This window comes from Typopeltis vanoorti, chromosome 14 (genome assembly GCF_054136105.1).
Source record: "Typopeltis vanoorti isolate ZY-2024b chromosome 14, IOZ_Tvanoo_1.0, whole genome shotgun sequence".
Lineage (NCBI taxonomy): Eukaryota > Metazoa > Arthropoda > Arachnida > Uropygi > Thelyphonidae > Typopeltis > Typopeltis vanoorti.
In genome coordinates this window covers 93,238,335-93,253,388 of record NC_143562.1, presented here as the reverse complement: position 1 = coordinate 93,253,388, position 15,054 = coordinate 93,238,335, and the positions used below count along the sequence as shown (strand labels likewise).

The window sequence follows — 15,054 nt, the reverse complement described above, 5'->3', positions numbered from 1 at the left end:
ATTCTGAATTACTTCCTCACTGGATTGAGGAAGCCTGTCATCGTAGCAAAGAAAAGAGATGAGTTGGTCATTATTAACATACAAGTTGTGGGTAACTGTTCACTATCCTCCATCATGAGAAAGCTACCTAAAATAACAAGACTCAGTGCAGCTACTTCATGTAGAACACCATATTGTACCAATATTGTACTGAAGAAAATATTGATTGATTCAGCCAGAGAGGTATGTAGTGAGTTAGTCTGCAAAGATAGAAAAATCAGAACTCCATGGTGGATACAGGAAGTTAAAGAGGCAGTGAAGAAAAAGAAAAAAGCATATTAAAAGTTTCTGGGGAATAGGTCAGTTTGTGCTCTTAGAGAATGCAGAGACAAATGTAAGAAAGCTAAACACTGTGTATAGTAAGCATACAGATACGAGACCTTTCAACACTTCTGTGCATGTCAAAAGAAGGAGAATCCATTCAGATAATAGGGTAATCAATCCGTATTGTGGGATGAGTGTTTATTATCACACATCGGAAAATTAACTTCTCTTTTACGATCATTGTAGTTTTCAAAGTGGTAACTATTTTGTGTGTATAACAGTTGAAAAATTTTACGTATAAATCAAGTGATTTCGTGTGTTAGTGAACAATTCGTACATTGCCTTATTTCATTCTCCCCTTCAACATGAATTGACACTTCTTGGCAGACTGTCAAAGACAGCTCTCGCTTATGTGGTCGGACTTTAAAACTAGATAAACAAAGTCATGGGAAAACTTCAGTAAGAACATAGAAAATAAATATCAGGAAGGTGGAAAGCCATTCTGGATGCTGTTGAAAAAGCTCAGAAATGGAGGAAAGAGTGCTGTAAAAGGAATTAGAGAAGATAAAGGTGATATGAAAATTGGAGAAAAAGATATTCTTCATGTATGGAGTAATTACTTTGAAAAATTGAGAAATGAAACAATCAGTAATAGCACATTGGTATGCTGTAACTGATTGTAACAGCACACCAATTTGTTGAGTGAAAAAACACTCAACAAGCATGTAATCAAGAACACATATTCATGCTTGAAGTAGAAAAAGTCATCAAACTAAAAAGGATTGTTGAAGACCATATAGAGGATCAGATTTTCACTTTATGACAAATAGTTGAGAAATTATGGGAATATAACAAAGATCTGTATTTAAGTCTTGTAGATCTGGAAAAGGCATATGACAAGGTGCCAAGAGAAAAGCTATTCAAAACGCTACAATTATATGGTGTCAATGGGGCATTATATCAAGCAATACCTAGTCTTAATTTGAGTTGTAAGTCAGCAGTTAGAATTGAAGGAGGTACAGGAAGATGGTTCAATGTAAAATCTGGTGTCAGAAAAGGATGTACATTATCCTCTCTCTATTCATTATCGATATAGATCACATTGTGAAGGAAAGTGGTATTAAACCTGATGTCAAAATTCGAGATGTTAATCTCAGCTCTTTCCTTTATGTGGATGATGTTATAAATCTGGCACAAGTCTGCAAAATTCCCTTACTAAATTGAATAACTGTTGTAACAGACTTGGTATGAAGGTCTGCAATAACAAGTCAAAGACAATGAAAACAGGCAGAAACGTTGAAAATATCAACTGCACTGCAAATGGAGAACCTACAGAACAAGTAAAACATCATTTCAGCTACTTAGGCACGATTTTTAGTGGAAATGTTATGTTAAATATGGAAATAGACAACAGAATCAAAGTTGGTATAATAGGAAGTCAATTGAATAAATTTATATGAGATAAGAGAAAAATTAGTTTTTTTGTATAATGTTAGAAATTGCCACAAATGGCAATTTCTAACTCATAGAAGATGAGAGGGAGAGTTCAGAGGCATTCCTGGAAGCTAAGTGAGAGTGTGGGGTCCAAGTTCTTTTCATATAATAATAAAAAATTTAGTTTAATCCTTTATCCAAATGTAAGCAAACAAAGCTTGTGCCTGAAGTATCTTCAGGACTGAGGCAACTCGTGGTAAAGGTGCACCAAGCTCTCATCACTCTTGTCTTAGTATCTCCGATAATGCAAAGCACATCTCCTTGCAGACATGTATAATGTTATGCATTAAGGGAAGAGCCACTAACCAGACCAGTTTCGACCCTTATCGAGGTCTCATCAGTGTGAATCAGACCTAGAGGTGGTGATACCAAGGTGGAAGCAATGGAGAAGTCATAGTGACCTATACGAGTTTCCAAAAGGTGTCTCACGTTATTATTAAATTACTCTGGATTTAGAGAAAGATGTTGGAAGTTTTTTCCCAGTTGGTTAGACTACAATAAATTTAGTTTAATCCTTTATCCAACTGTAAGCAAACAAAGTTTGCACCTAAAGTATCTTCAGGACTGAGATTTGTGGTAAAGGTGGACCAAGCTCTCATCACTCCTTGTCTTAGTATCTTCCATAATGCAAAGCACATCTCCATGTGGACATGTATAATGCTTTGCATTAAGGGAAGGGCCACTACCCAGACCAGTTTCGACCCTGACTGAGGTCTCGTTAGTGGGAACCAGACCCAGAGGTGGTGATACCAAGGTGGAAGCAAAGAAGTCATAATTTACCTATAAGAGTTGCCAAAAGGTGTCTCACCTTATTATTAAATTACTCTGGATTTAGAGAAAGATGTTGGAAGTTTTTTTTCACTTGGTTAGACCATAGTAAATTTAGTTTAATCCTTTATCCAAGTGTAAGCAAACAAAGTTTGCGCCTGAAGTATCTTCAGGACTGAGGCAACTCGTGGTAAAGGTGGACCAAGCTCTCATCACTCCTTGTCTTAGTATCTCCCATAATGCAAAGCACATCACCTTGCGGACATGTATAATGCTATGCATTAAGGGAAGGGCCACTACCCTGACCAGTTTCGACCTTTATTGAGGTCTCATCAGTGGGAGAAAGACCCAGAGGTAGTGATACCTAGGTGGAGCAATGGAGAAGTCATATTTACCTATGACTTCTATAATATGGGAGATACTAAAACAAGGAATGATGAGAGCTTGGTCCACCTTTATCGTGAGTTGCCTCTGTCCTGAAGATACTTCAGGTGCAAACTTTGTTTGCTTACATCTGGATAAAGGATTAAACTGAATTTATTATAGTCTAACCAAGTGGGAAAAAACTTCCAACATCTTTCTCTAAATCCAGAGTAATTTAATAATAAGGTGAGACACCTTTTGGCAACTCGTATAGGTAAATATGACTTCTCCACTGCTTCTACCTTGGTATCACCACCTCTGGGTATGGCTCCCACTGACGAGACCTCAATAAAGTTCGAAACCGGTTGGAAGCTTGGGTAATGAATGGCAATGCTGTAGCCCATGAAGTTTTAACTGAGGCTCGGCTGTTGCTGTCATGCAGGTCCTGGGGGAGTGGGGGAAAATGAATGGTAATGTTGTAGCCCATGAAGTTAACTGAGGCATGGCTGTTACCCCTCAGATGACATATGAGCAAATGAGTGGCTCTGCTCAGTGGTGGGATAAGCCTGCCATGGGGTAGAGCCAACGCTGAGAGGTCTTCTCAGTGGCAGGGTGAGCCTGTTACTGAAGGGAACAATGCTGATTTTTATGGAGTTTGACCTGTACTTGAACATTTAATAAAGATCGAAACCGGTCTGGGTAGTGGCCCTTCTCTTAATGCATAGCATTATACATGTCTGCAAGGAGATGTGTTTTGCATTATGGGAGATACTAAGACAAGGAGTGATGTGAGCTTGGCCCACCTTTCCCATGAGTTGCCTCAGTCGTGAAGATACTTCAGGCGCAAACTTTGTTTGCTCTACCCCATTGGATAAAGGATTAAACTAAATTTATTATAGTTTAACCAAGTGGGAAAAAACTTCCAACATTTTTCTCTAAATCCAGAGTAATTTAATAATAAGGTCAGATACCTTTTGGCAACTCATATAGGTAAATATGACTTCTTCATTGCTTCCACCTTGTTATCACCATCTCTAGGTCTGGCTCCCACTGACAAGACCTCAATAAAGGTCGAAACCAGTCTGGGGAGTGGCCCTTCCTTTAATGCATAGCATTATACATGTCTGCAAGGAGATGTGCTTTGCATTATGGACAAGGAGTGATGAGAGCTTGGTCCACCTTTACCACGAGATGCCTCAGCAATGAAGATACTTCAGGTGCAAACTTTGTTTGCTTACACTTGGATAAAGGATTAAACTAAATTTATTATAGTTTATCTAAATCCAGAGTAATTTAATAATAAGGTGAGACACCTTTTGGAAACTTGTATAGGTAAATATAACTTCTTCATTGCTTCCAAATTGGTATCACTACCTCTGGGTCTGGGTCCCACTGACAAGACCTCAATAAAGGTCGAAACCAGTTTGGATAGTGGCCCTACCCTTAATGCATAGCATTATAGGAGATACTAAGACAAGGAGTGATGAGAGCTTGGTCCACCATTACCATGAGTTGCCTCAGTCCTGTAGATACTTCAGGTGCAAACTTTGTTTCTTTTCATATGTTGTGAGTGCATCTTCAGTGAATGTTCATAGAAAAATATGATAGCATGCAGGCAACAAATAACATAGAAAGCTCCCTCCTTTTATGAGTCCTTAGGAAAAATATTCTGTCATGTGAGGAACATGAATATTTTTCATTACATCTCATTATAATATTTAAAAATTCGTTTTATATGATCAATTAGATTTCATCGTTAAAGTTCCTCTTAAAAACTAAAATTTTGCAGGTGAAACTTACAATGATCAATTCTTCAGCAATATCTAACATGCCTTGCCTCAGAAAATGCTCACTAACAACTTGATTAAGTAATCTGGTGTTTTCATTCCCCTGAAATACTTCTTCACTACTTGTAGCTGAGAAGTCTGCTATGAAATTCTGAAAAATTAATACAAATCAATAATTAAGAAAATGGAGAAAATTAATGTAATTAACAGTAGCAGTAACTATGATTTCTCATCCCTAAAAAATCCATTTGAAAGAGATGCTTAAGAACTTTTAATAGGATCCCAACAAAATTTTGTAGGCATATTAGTTATGCTACTGGTTAGCAGCAAATAGAAGTTTCTACTACTATGGTTCAAAAAAAACAGAGAAGTTATATAATCCCCATCCCACCTCAAAACCTTCCTTCTACCTATCTAACCAATAAAGTAGATAAAATAACATTTCTGAATTATTCAATTAAATCCTTTTTTTTATATCTGTTCCACAGACCAAAGGTCAGAACACTTACAGCAGGTCAGTGCCATGTGTGGACAAGAGGAAAAGAAGAAAGGAGGAATAATAGTGGCCAATTCAGCAAAGCACTTGTAGAAGAGGCATAAACTGAACATCTTTGGCAGAGGAATTGAAGTGGGTATGTGAGAGATAAGTTATTAATTAACTGGACAGAATCAAGCAATCTTAGAAAGGATTTTGGCAGCAACCCAAATATGTGAGCAATAATCCATCGTCGTGTGGATTTGTATAAAGTTAACAGATGTGAAGGTGTAAAGCAATGTCTTGTGCAAAAAAGTACACAAAGTTTTTTGGAAGATGCAGAACCTATGGTTGAAATATGTTTATACTAGGAATGGTTAGAGGTATAGGTCAGTCCAAATAGGAAAATCTGATCATGTCTGGATGGGTATTATCGAGAGTAGGGGGAATGGGTTTCAGTTCTTTCTTGGAGGAGATTAGATGAAACTGAGTTTTGATGGCACTGAAGGTTTGTCTACAAGGCTGTCCTTGTCCCATTGAAATATAGCTAGGATATTGGAGTTCAGGACATTGGTTGTAGTGGATCTTGATTCTAACAATTGAGCACTACAAGGTTTACCAAATGAAAAGGAGGAATGCAGTATACTATAATCAGCAAAGCTACGGAGAGGATTTATACAAGAAGAAGAAGAGAGTGGTAAAAGTACAGAACCCTGAGGTATTCCTGCAAAGAGGTGGGGAAATCTGAGGAGAGGAGAAGAAATCACCCACCATGACATGTAGTGAATGATGACTGAGAAAATTGGTGATCCAGTTGTAGAGTATGGAAGGCAAACCATTGGATGGCAGTTTGCTAAGTAGGCCCCTGTGCCAAACCCAACCAAATGCTTTTGAAATGTCAAAAGCAACTACCTTAGTTTCCCCAATTTTTTCCATGGTTTGAGTCCAAAGGGCTGTGAAAGCTAAAAGATCGTCTGTGGTTTCTGAGTGGCAGAATCTGTATTGTTGGTCACTGATTATTGGTTGTTGATGACCTTCAATTTCAGAGGGAACAAAAGTGAGGCAATTGGATGGTAGTTCACTGGCTGACTTTTATCACATTCTTTGGGATGGATTCAATGTCAGCCTGTTTCCATGCTGCAGGGTAGATACTAGTTGAATAGAATAGACTGAAGAGGCTGTATATGGGATAGGTGTTAGCTCTTTAGCACAAGTTTTTAACATGGTATTTTTAACAAGGTATCTGGTCCTGATGAGATACCATCAGGACCAGATGCCTTGTTTATGTTCAGGGTATTAACGATTCTTCAGATTTCTTTCTGGTGGAAGACTATGGGTGACATGACATGTCTTGGTAGAGTGGAGGGAACTTTGCCATGGTCAACAATGCAGGAATTGGAAGAGACAAGTTATGCCAGTATGCTGGCTTTGTCTCTAGGTAAGGTAACTAGAGCCATCCAGACATGAGGGTGTTGGAAACCTGGGAGGACAAAAATTGCACCCATGGCCTTGGCAAGGGACAGAAGGCTTGGCTGCAATTTGGACAGGAGGAAAGTTTGCAGCATTTGGCAGTTTCAAAGTCTGATTTAGATTTGTTGATTATTCTTTTACAGTTGTTGCAAGTTGCAGTATAGACAGAGTGAGCAGCTAGAGTTTTGGTTTTGAGCCATTTGTGGTGGGCAGTTTTTTTTTTCTTTTGCTGTATTGACAAACTCTTCTAAGGACCAAAACTTGAATGGTGGCTGTGGATTTTGGGTGGAAGGAGGAATGAAGGCCTTCATTCCTGTGAGGATGATTTCTGTTATTTCTTTCTGCCCACAAGGGCAGCACTTGTGCATTCATCAGAACTGACATACTTCAGAGACTGCAATACTTCGAATTCTCCCTGTTTGATCTACTTTAGCTCAAAATTTCTCGACCAAACCAACCTAACAGATTCATTTGCTGTCTCTATCACTCTCTAAACTCTGTTTACCATTCTGAACTCTTCAATTTTCTCACCCTAAAGCTTGATGTTCTACTTAATGAGGTCATACTTCTTGGGGACTTCAATATCTATAACTCAAATTGGCTTCCTTTCTCCAGTTTCACTAATCAAGGAGGTAGAGATGGTGAAGTGGTTGCCATTAGCAATGACCTAACACATACCATCGATCTCCCTAACAGAATACCTGACAACCCCCTCCAATCTGCCAATACACTTGTTCTCTTCCTAACAAGCTTCCCTTCCAAGTATACTGTGGACATCAGTTCTACTCTAGATAGCTCAGATCACATCTTCATACAAGTCTCTTTTGACAGAAAACAACCTTCGCCCACCAGTTCTCAGTTTTATGCCCTTTGGCACTACAAGGATGCCAAATAGGATAATCTCTGTGAATTCTATTCCTCATTCCCATGGTTCAAATACTGCTTCAGTTCTCCTGATCCAAACACCTGCTCAGACCAAATAACAGAAATCATCCTCATCAGGAATGAAGGCCTTCACCGAAGTCCCCAAAAAGGATGACACAACTATTAGGTATTTCAACTGTAAAAAGTCGAGCTTCAGACAGAGATTGTTGAAGAGGTCAGAATGGTTAACAGAGTTTGGAGAATGATACAGACAGCAAATGAAAGTGGCAGGTTGGTTTCATAAAACTTTTGAGCCAAAATCGGAACAAACAGGAAGAATATGAGGTTTTGCAATCTCTGATAAGGTATGTCAGTTCTGATGAATAAATACCCAAGTGCTGCCTTTGTGGCAGAAAGAACTGTGTAATGTTTGGGCAGTTGAGGTGGACAGCAATTGGAGTTTTGATAAGAATGGTAATTCTGGTTTTGGTAAGAATTAATTTTTTTTTTTTTTTTTTTGAAAGGGGGGTATAGTTTCATTTTTTTTTTTTAATGATTTTTTAAAACTAATTTTTGTGGAAGAATTTTTGTGATCTTGCAATTTGTACAGAGTTAGTAGCATGATGGGGGAAAAGTAGTCTTTAGCAGAGAAAGGATGTTAAGTTTTAAACAAACTAAGAAAGCAACTGACAAACACTCCTCAAACACAAACTATGTGTTTGTGCTAGAGATAAATGTCAGTCTAACAAGAGAGAGAGAGAGAGAAAGATCTGATGCTGTCTGGTGATTTGTGAATTATTAAGAGTAAGAGAGAAAGTTAAATAAGATCCTTTGTGGAGAAAAAAAAAAGTTTCACTGTTTGGTAACAGTGAAGATAACTAGGTTATTCTCAAAAGATGAGTATGAACAGCTGTGTTTAAGGCACTGGTTGTAGAAGAACTTAGAATGTTTTAGCATTATGAAGTTTATAAAATGAGGAGGAAGAATGAATATATTATCATCTGCAAAACCATGGATATGGTTATTAGTGGTTATTCACGAGAGAATATCATTTATGTGTATAAGAAAAACAGGGTACATGATATAACAGAGGCCTTGAGGTGATCCAGCACTGATGATGAAGCCTGAAGTGAGAAGCAATCCATCATAATATGCATTTCTTCACCAGAGAGAACAGCAGATATTATAGACAGTGGAAGATAAACATAAAAGGGTCAATTTGTTAAGCAGGCCTCTATGTCAAACCCAATCAAATGCCTTGAAATGTCACGAGCAACAGCACAGGGTTCTCCAAACTCTTCCATGGCACGTCCAGAAGTAAGTGAGCTAGACTAGGAGATCTAGAGTGGCAGAATCCATAACAGCAGCTACCAATTAACTGGTGAGTCTCCAGATACAAAGAAGTTGACTGTTTATGACTTTTCATGATTTTAGAGAGGATTAAGGTGAAAGCAATGGATCGGTAATTTGACAGCAAACTTTTATTTCCTTTTTTTTTTTTTTTAATTGGAATGGGCTGAATACAGACCTGCTTCCAAAAATTGAAATACAGTAAACAGTAAAACCCCTTTTTTACACTTTTCAGGGGACTGATGGAAAAAAGTGTAAATAGGCAGGAAATGTAAAAAAACATTAAAAAAAGGCTGAAAGATGACTTACTGCTAGTATGTGAGTCTACATACTAGATTACAAAATTTAATAACCGAAAATAAATGAATTTACAATTACTTACATTTACCTATTTAAGTGAATAGATAAATGTAAGTAATAGCGCCACATTGCTTTGCATTGAGTTCAATACTTGACCTGTTTTTTCCTATCGTGTTCAAAGTGGACACAGAGAGTCCAAGATCTTTTGCTAAATGCACACGTGTTCCGGCATGCCAATCTACACATCGCAGAATTGCCATCTTTTCTTCTACCAAAATACATTTTCTGTCTTTTTTCTCCATGTTACTAACATGGATAATCCACCACCGCAACTTGAAAGCAACACTCACACGTTAAATTACGTAGCAGAAATTCTGCAATATCAATTCGTACTGTGATTGAAAAATCATGGTATCTCTCATCACTACATTACTGCTGCAAGCGTGCAAGTCACCATGAAATGGCGGAAATGAAACTACAGCTGAAAGCAACACCATCTGGGAACAGAAATGCGCAGATTTCCGCAGAAATCGATTCAAAAATCAGTATTGCTACCCGAGAAAAAAACGCAAATCACGGGAAATAACGTCCACATCAAGTTGTTAATGGCATGAAAACAATATATCGTAAGAATAGGCCTTAAGACGGGACCAACAGAAAATGACGTAAATGGCAGGAAAACGTAAATTGTGGGATCGTAAAAACAGGGTTTTACTGTATACGGGTTAGTATAACAAACTTTCAGAGGATCAGAATCTCTGTGAGAGGTCTCACTCAGTAAAGCAACATACTTTACTGAGTTCTGTACCATATGTACAGAACACCCCTCATTACTACACCTTTACACAATTTCCAGAAATGGCCTCTCATTTTCCATATATCACCCTTAATTCTATTTGTACAATTTTTTCTGTATTAATTCTGTAAATTCCTTGACCAACTAAAATTTCTCACACAATAGGAAGTAACAGTTCTGTTGTATAAAACATTAATCAAGCCACATCTGGATTTCTGTGCACAGATCTGGTCACCCGGATATTTGTATGATAAGGAAATATTATAGAGTGCAGAGGCAAGTAACAAAGACTATCTTAGGATTCTGGAATGTATGGGGACAGATTAAAGGAAACTTTCGTGAAAAGCTTGGTAGCCAGAAGAAAAACAGATATATGTCTGAGACATACCAGTTGGTGAGAGAAGTCATTAAATTCATATTATTATCAATGAACCTTGAACTCATTCATACTCCCAGCAATTTGTAACACTTTCACAACACTATTTGCCCACAACTCTAAATATAAAAAATTTACTCTTCAGACTATCCTCCTCACCTCATCTTCCAGGAATGGCCTCTCATGTTCCCCATCTCATCTTCTGTTCTTTTTATAATTCCCTCTGCATTATATTATATTACCATATATGGTAAAATCCCCCTCACTAACATAAATATCTCTATCATCTCTAACCAGTGTTGCCACCTCACAATGGACAACAATTGAATCTGAGCAGAACACTCTGTGTGGCATAACTAATCCTTTATACAGCGGAAAAAAACTTTTTATCCTTATTTGTCAAAGTGATTCTTATGATAGGAACAATATGCTTTGTCATCTTAAACTTCAGACCACTAGTGACTATCATCACAGTACAGTTCCACCAATATGGTATACACTTTTATACCTTTGCATTTATTAACATTAAAACTGCAACCCCACTTATTTGTCTGGGCTTAAAAAGACTTTAGTCTACTGAAATCTTCCTGGAGGAGATTAAAATCAGTAACACTTCCTTATACTGTCCCTACTTTACATCTTCAGCAAACAACTTAAGACCCTCAGTCAGTCAGTCATATGAAATATCATGAACAAATAACTTAAAGAGTAGAGTCTAAGAAGAGAACAATGCAGAACACCCTTGGTTACTTTCCTTTTCTATAAAAATGTCTCACTATATACAAATTGCAGGCATCAATCAGAGTCAATCTTCGATCCATCTAACCAACCTATCATCCATACACCTACTTGTCAAGTAAAAATCTATCCAATGCTTTTTTCAAAATCCAAAAATTCACTGCAGGTGAGTCTCCCTTGTCATAAAATGCAAGCACACTGCTAAAGTGTGACTTCCATCTGACCAACATACAGAATCCTATGTTCATCAACCCCAGTACGGTGGTGGCTGCTTAACATGATAATATTCACCTTGAAGTATTTAAAATGTATTTTACAAAAGTCATGGTCATATCTGCTTGATCATTTTCCAAAGGATGCAATTTTTTTTTCTTCTAATTCAGATGAGCAAAATTTTATATCATCTCTTAGTGAAAAGTACATGCCTGAGAGTAGAGCAACACACTGAACTCATAAGACGTCTTGCCATATATAAATAAATATTAAACAGAAATGTGTTCTCAATGTATTTTTTTCATACAAACCAAATTATGACTCTTTTTTTTTTTCATATTTATGTATTAGCAAGTTTTTTTTTTTTTAAATTCCCAGTTAGTAAGAGAGAAAAACCAAATCTTTCTAGTCACATGCAACTTTTGCCAGAAGGACATCAAGAAAACTCTGATTACTCTCAATGGTAATAAGGCTTCTGGTCCAGATGGTATTTCTCCAATAGTGCTCAAAACTTGTACTCCAGAATTAACACCTATCCTGTATTTCTTATAAAAGCTATCATATTCTACTGGCATCAATTAAACAGCATGAAAGAAATCCCTACATCCAACTATACACAAAAATGGGGACAAAAGTCAGCCATCTAACTGTCAATACTCTCAGTACTTTCAAAAGTGGTGGAGGAGGTTATCAACAACCAGCTTCTTCATTACCTGGAGCTCTCAACAGTTAATTAGCAATTACCAATATGGATTCTGCCATTCTCATTCAACAACTGACCTCGTAGCTAATCTCACCCATCACTGGACATAGGCCATGGAAAGATTTGAAGAAACCCATGTTATCACTCTTGATATTTCAAAGGCATTCATTCGTGTCTGTCATCGAGGTCTCCTAAACGAGCTACCATCTTATAGCCTCCGTCCTGCACTCTTGTGATTGGATTGCCAGCTTCCTCAGTGGTCATTCACTGCATGGCTTCCTCTCATCAGATTTCTCCATCAATGCTGAATCATCCAGAATTCTATACTCTCACCCACACTCTTCCTTTACATCAATGACCTTCTCTCTCTGACTTCAAATTCTATTCATTTACTGATGACAGTACCCTTCATTTCTCTTCCTCATTCAAGATACACTGTGAGGTGAAGACAACTTAATAAATTTCAATGTTAAAAAAAAAAAAAAAAAAACCTCAAGTCTGCCATATTACCTGCAAGATAGATCCTACCTCACTTCCTCTTACTTGTGATAATGTTTTCATTTCTTTTAAAGATCAGTTTCTCTTCTTGGGTTGACTGTCACATCCAGTTTATCTTCGCACCAACATATTGCCTCCACAGCCTCTAAAAAGTTTGATCTTCTTTTCTGTTCAAAATATTACTTCCCTTCTGCTCAACTCCTAACACTTTATAAATTTCAGATCTAACCAACCTTGGAATATTGTTCCCACATTTGAAGTGGAACACTCAAGACTGCCCTAAGAATTCTTGATTATATTCAGAAGAGTGTAATATGCTTGACTCACAGACTACCTTCAGGCACTTTCCAATAAGTGCTCTATTTCTACAGGTACTTTCATGGGCATTGCTCCTCTAAATTGGCTACTTCCATTCCTTCACTTTATTCTAACCATGTAACATCCAGAGCAGTCACTAGCCAATAATCATACACTGTTCAACTTCACACATACCAAAAAAACTTCTCATTATCTTCCTTCATTCCATTCATCTTTATTCTTTACCCATTTTTCCACAGAGTACAACCTCCAACTTTTTAAGAAACATATCAGTAAGCTACCCTTTCCTTAATCACTTATTGATGCATAGCACTATAGTGTTATAGGTCCTGTGACCTTTCATGTGTGAAGTCATAATATATATATACATATAACATGATATATCAAGTGGATAGCGCAAATGTTAAAATGGAGTGCAATAAAACATTCTATGGCCATGTGACATTTCACATGACTGTAGAATGCTTTCTACTTCCTTATGCATGCCACTTTTAGACAAGAAACTGGATCAAACAGATACATAACACAGTTAACTGTGAAAGTTATCATTAGTAAGAAGTTGCAAATTAAGCACATAATTCCATAAAAGCTAAGGGAGAGTTTGTTTATTTTCAAATGGCCACATGGGTAAAATATATCTTCATATATCTGTAGTGTAACTGGAAGAACAACTGTATGTTGCGCCCTTTGATTGGAAAAGGCCTAAGTTCGATTCTCGTCATGACAGAAGGCATCTTTATATGGACTTTTTCAATTGAAGGTGAGTTAGCTGATCTCATATGGAGGTAGCAGAGTTTTTTATTCCCAGAAACTCCAGTTTTTCATCCCATATACTGACAAATCGGCCTTCAGTACTCATGCAATTTACAGACAAAATATACTAGTTGTGGTGGAGGTAGATGGTGTTGATGTAGATCAGGGGTATCAAACTGGCAGTCCACGACGCCTCAAGGAAAGATGAATAAAAGGATGGTTGCATTTTGTAATAAAACAGAAATACCGTATTTACTCAAATATAATTCGCCCCACGTATCACTCACATGCCCCTGATTTTACTTAACGAAAAAAAAAAAATTTTAAAGTTTTGCATATACATCTCAAATGAAAATAAAGTTTAAACACTTTCAAGTCGGGGCGGTAACTTGCTCCCCGCTGTAAACAACATGCCCTCCCCAACTGCCGCTATTTGCAGATGCAAGGAAAACGAGTAGTTTTATTGTACCACTAAATAAAGTACAGAGAAAACATTTGCTGTCTGTGTAATATATTTTTTTAGTGCAATTAGAGACAACTGGGATAAACACGGCACTAACTAATGAATCAAATGTCAGATCCCACATTAATCATGCTGTTTAGACTCAAGCAAAATCATATGTTGCACCGGCAAACACAGTATCTAACTAAAAACTATTGCTTTTAGTTAGATGTGTGTGAGTGCACTCACTAACTCAAATGCAAAGCAACAATAAAATTAATTTTGGTTTAATTTGGTTTAAATGCCATCTATTGTAAATATTAATTTAAAAAAATTAGCTAACACCTTTTATTCCCGTAATATAAATATAATAAAAATATTCTTTATTTTTATTTAGTTGTCATAATCATCATACTATTATTTTATGTCTTGTAATGACTTAGAATAAATAAAATTTTTGTTATTAATTTTCCAATTTATTTATACTCATTCTTTCACTTCCCTTGGGTTCTAATTAGTGAAGGTTTTTTTAGTCGAAATTTTTTGCGGCCCACTTGAGATATACTTTTATAGTAAATGGCCAGCGGCCCAATTGAGTTTGATACTCCTGATGTAGATAATTGGTAGTAGAGGTTCGGTGTAGTGGTGGAAATAGAGTCGTACAGTAGGTATCCTCCTTCAATGAGTCTTCGGCTTCCTTGGAGGTGTCACAAATAATAATAATAATATGCATATTATTTGTATAATATCCAAAGGTTATACTGACTTCAATGGACACTTTACATCCATGTAATTATGGACATATATATACACACATCAAGGCCAGTATGGTGGTTAATGGAATTTTATTTATTTAAGCTTATGGCTACATGAAAACTGGTAAGTGAAAAGTACAATCACATTAATGGAATGAAAACAGCACAATGAAATAATTAAACACAAATTATAAAAATCAAGTAGATATTAAATCCAGCATTATTTCAAAGCCGAATACAGAAACTATAAAAGTTTCGTATGAAATTTGACCAAAGAGTTTACAGGAA

At 36.9% G+C, this 15,054-nt stretch overlaps 1 protein-coding gene across 2 annotated transcripts in view; it reads right to left on the bottom strand.

Annotated features, from left to right (window-relative positions):
- Positions 1-15,054, bottom strand: part of Sou (required for meiotic nuclear division 5 protein souji) — a 280,328-nt gene that overhangs the window by 198,463 nt on the left and 66,811 nt on the right. For both annotated transcript variants that reach the window (XM_090403620.1, XM_090403621.1), the window contains exon 3: positions 4,729-4,866. In XM_090403620.1, the coding sequence (XP_090259746.1) occupies positions 4,729-4,866 (138 nt within the window). The remainder of the gene's footprint in view (positions 1-4,728; positions 4,867-15,054) is intronic.